Source organism: Octopus bimaculoides, chromosome 1 (assembly GCF_001194135.2).
Source record: "Octopus bimaculoides isolate UCB-OBI-ISO-001 chromosome 1, ASM119413v2, whole genome shotgun sequence".
Classification (NCBI taxonomy): Eukaryota; Metazoa; Mollusca; class Cephalopoda; order Octopoda; family Octopodidae; genus Octopus; species Octopus bimaculoides.
The window spans coordinates 179,955,489-179,957,546 of NC_068981.1; the positions used below are offsets into that span (position 1 = coordinate 179,955,489).

The following is a 2,058-nucleotide window of genomic DNA, read 5'->3' on the forward strand; positions in this document are numbered from 1 at the left end:
ATATATATGTATATATGTATTATGTATTTATGTATGTATGTATGTATACATACACATATAAATGTATGTGTATGTATATATGCATATATATAATATATTTATAATAATACATACACACATACACACTCATATACATACATGCATACATACATACATACATACATACATACATAAATACACACATACATACAAACATACATATGATGAATTATATACTTAAAATTGAAGTGTGTATTTCTGCAACGATTCTATTAAATAATTTCAATACATAGTGAAAATTTAAAATTCTATGCTAAAATGTAGAGAATTAGAAGCTGTACATAACAATAAAAAAAAAGAGGCTCTTAATATTGTATGTGATACAATATTTCATTCACCGTTCCCTCTTCAGATACTCTTTCGCGATATCATTAAGATACACAACCCTCGTGTATTCATATATATTTTGTTTGAAAATTGTGATTTAGAATTACAAAAAAAAAAAAAGATAAAAAGATGAGAGAGGAAAATATGTAATTCGATTAGGAATTTATTTACTAAATATTTGTGTATGAAAGAAATTTTCATGGAATTGCAATATAATTTCACCAAGAAAACAAATTATGTTTCTTATATAACAAAATTGTAATGGTAATTACGATAACTTCAAAATACAAACAACAAATTATCTGTCATTACGTTATGAAACCCTAAAACTTACAATAAAAAATATACCCATATATATATATATAAGTGAAATATAGAGAAAAGTTATATTTTCTAACCTTTGATGTCTCCATTTTTCTTTTTTCTTTTTCTCGGTTTTTTTTTCAGATCGATTTTAAAATTGTCGTCTGCTTCTCGCTTGTGTTTACGCTATACCATATTACGACACGTCTTTCTATATGAGTTTGACCGACTTCTCCCTCCTACACCCTAACGTGTTGGCTGTCTCGTTCTTATTTGTAACAAGTCTTTCTGTTTTACACGGTACATTTATTGCATATAAAGGTAGTTATAATGTCATACGTATATAGGTTAGATTGTTCAAAAATCGAATGACTAATTTTCTTCCATTTATTCATCTTCCAATAAATATAGGAAAATTTGACTGAAGGCAGAATAAAAAGTAATTGTGCCTCTCTAGAAAGAACAAAATTGGTGCTTGTGCCGACTATATTTCAAATAGTAACTTCAACGTATCTATCCTCAAACGCATTCATATACACTTGAACAGATATGTATTTTTTTTTATATTTTAATAAGAAGGGAATGCTGTAGCTTTCACGTTTTATAGGGATTCCTAAAACAGGTGAAATGGAAGGAAGAAAGTATCTTGAAACTGGAAACCCGGCCCAGTTTCTTTGAACAGAATGGAATCTACTAAAGGCACCCAAAAGATATTTCACTCAAAAGCTGTTATCTCATGGGCGTCACCTGAGATACGAACATTATGTCTACCGTTTTCTTCTTGCAGATGTTAGTTGTTTAAGGTACGGCAAAACAAACTCAAGAATCAACTGTGGCACGTAAAGAACAAAACTGTATTTAACATACAAGTAAAAACATTTTTGGTAGCTTTGTCTATTTAATTTTCATTCATGCGGTTCAATTACATTTAAACTTCAATAAAAGTTTCTTGTTCCTCCTGATAGTTTAGACATATAAATTATGAATTGCCTAGATGAAGATTGGGACAACTGTGACTAGAAATATAGTGTAATAAACTAATTCCTTACCTCCACAATTGAGTTTATGCTAAAATTGATATTTTATTAAGTTTCTCTTAAGCATCAACATGCACATCCCCCCAAATTCATTAACAACGGTAAGGGAACTTATTACATGTATACAGGCATTCACATACACGCACATATACAAATGCATATAGATAGATAGATAGGTAGATAGATAGATAGATAGATAGATAGATAGATAGATAGATAGATAGATAGATAGATAGATAGACACACAGACAGATAGATAGATTTTTACGTATGTATGTGTGAGTGTGTGTCTATGAAGCAGCCTTTGTAAGAAATATCAATTAGACAATTCAGGTTATAATGGATGTGTTAA

General features: G+C 29.2%; 1 protein-coding gene across 1 annotated transcript in view; it reads right to left on the reverse strand.

The window, feature by feature from the left end:
• Positions 1 to 910, reverse strand: part of LOC106868399 (peroxisome proliferator-activated receptor gamma) — a 519,155-nt gene extending 518,245 nt beyond the window's left edge. The window contains exon 1 of the mRNA XM_052972247.1: positions 765 to 910. Coding sequence (XP_052828207.1) covers positions 765 to 779 — 15 coding nt within the window. The 5' untranslated portion in view covers positions 780 to 910. The remainder of the gene's footprint in view (positions 1 to 764) is intronic.
• Positions 911 to 2,058: the final 1,148 nt, after the last annotated feature.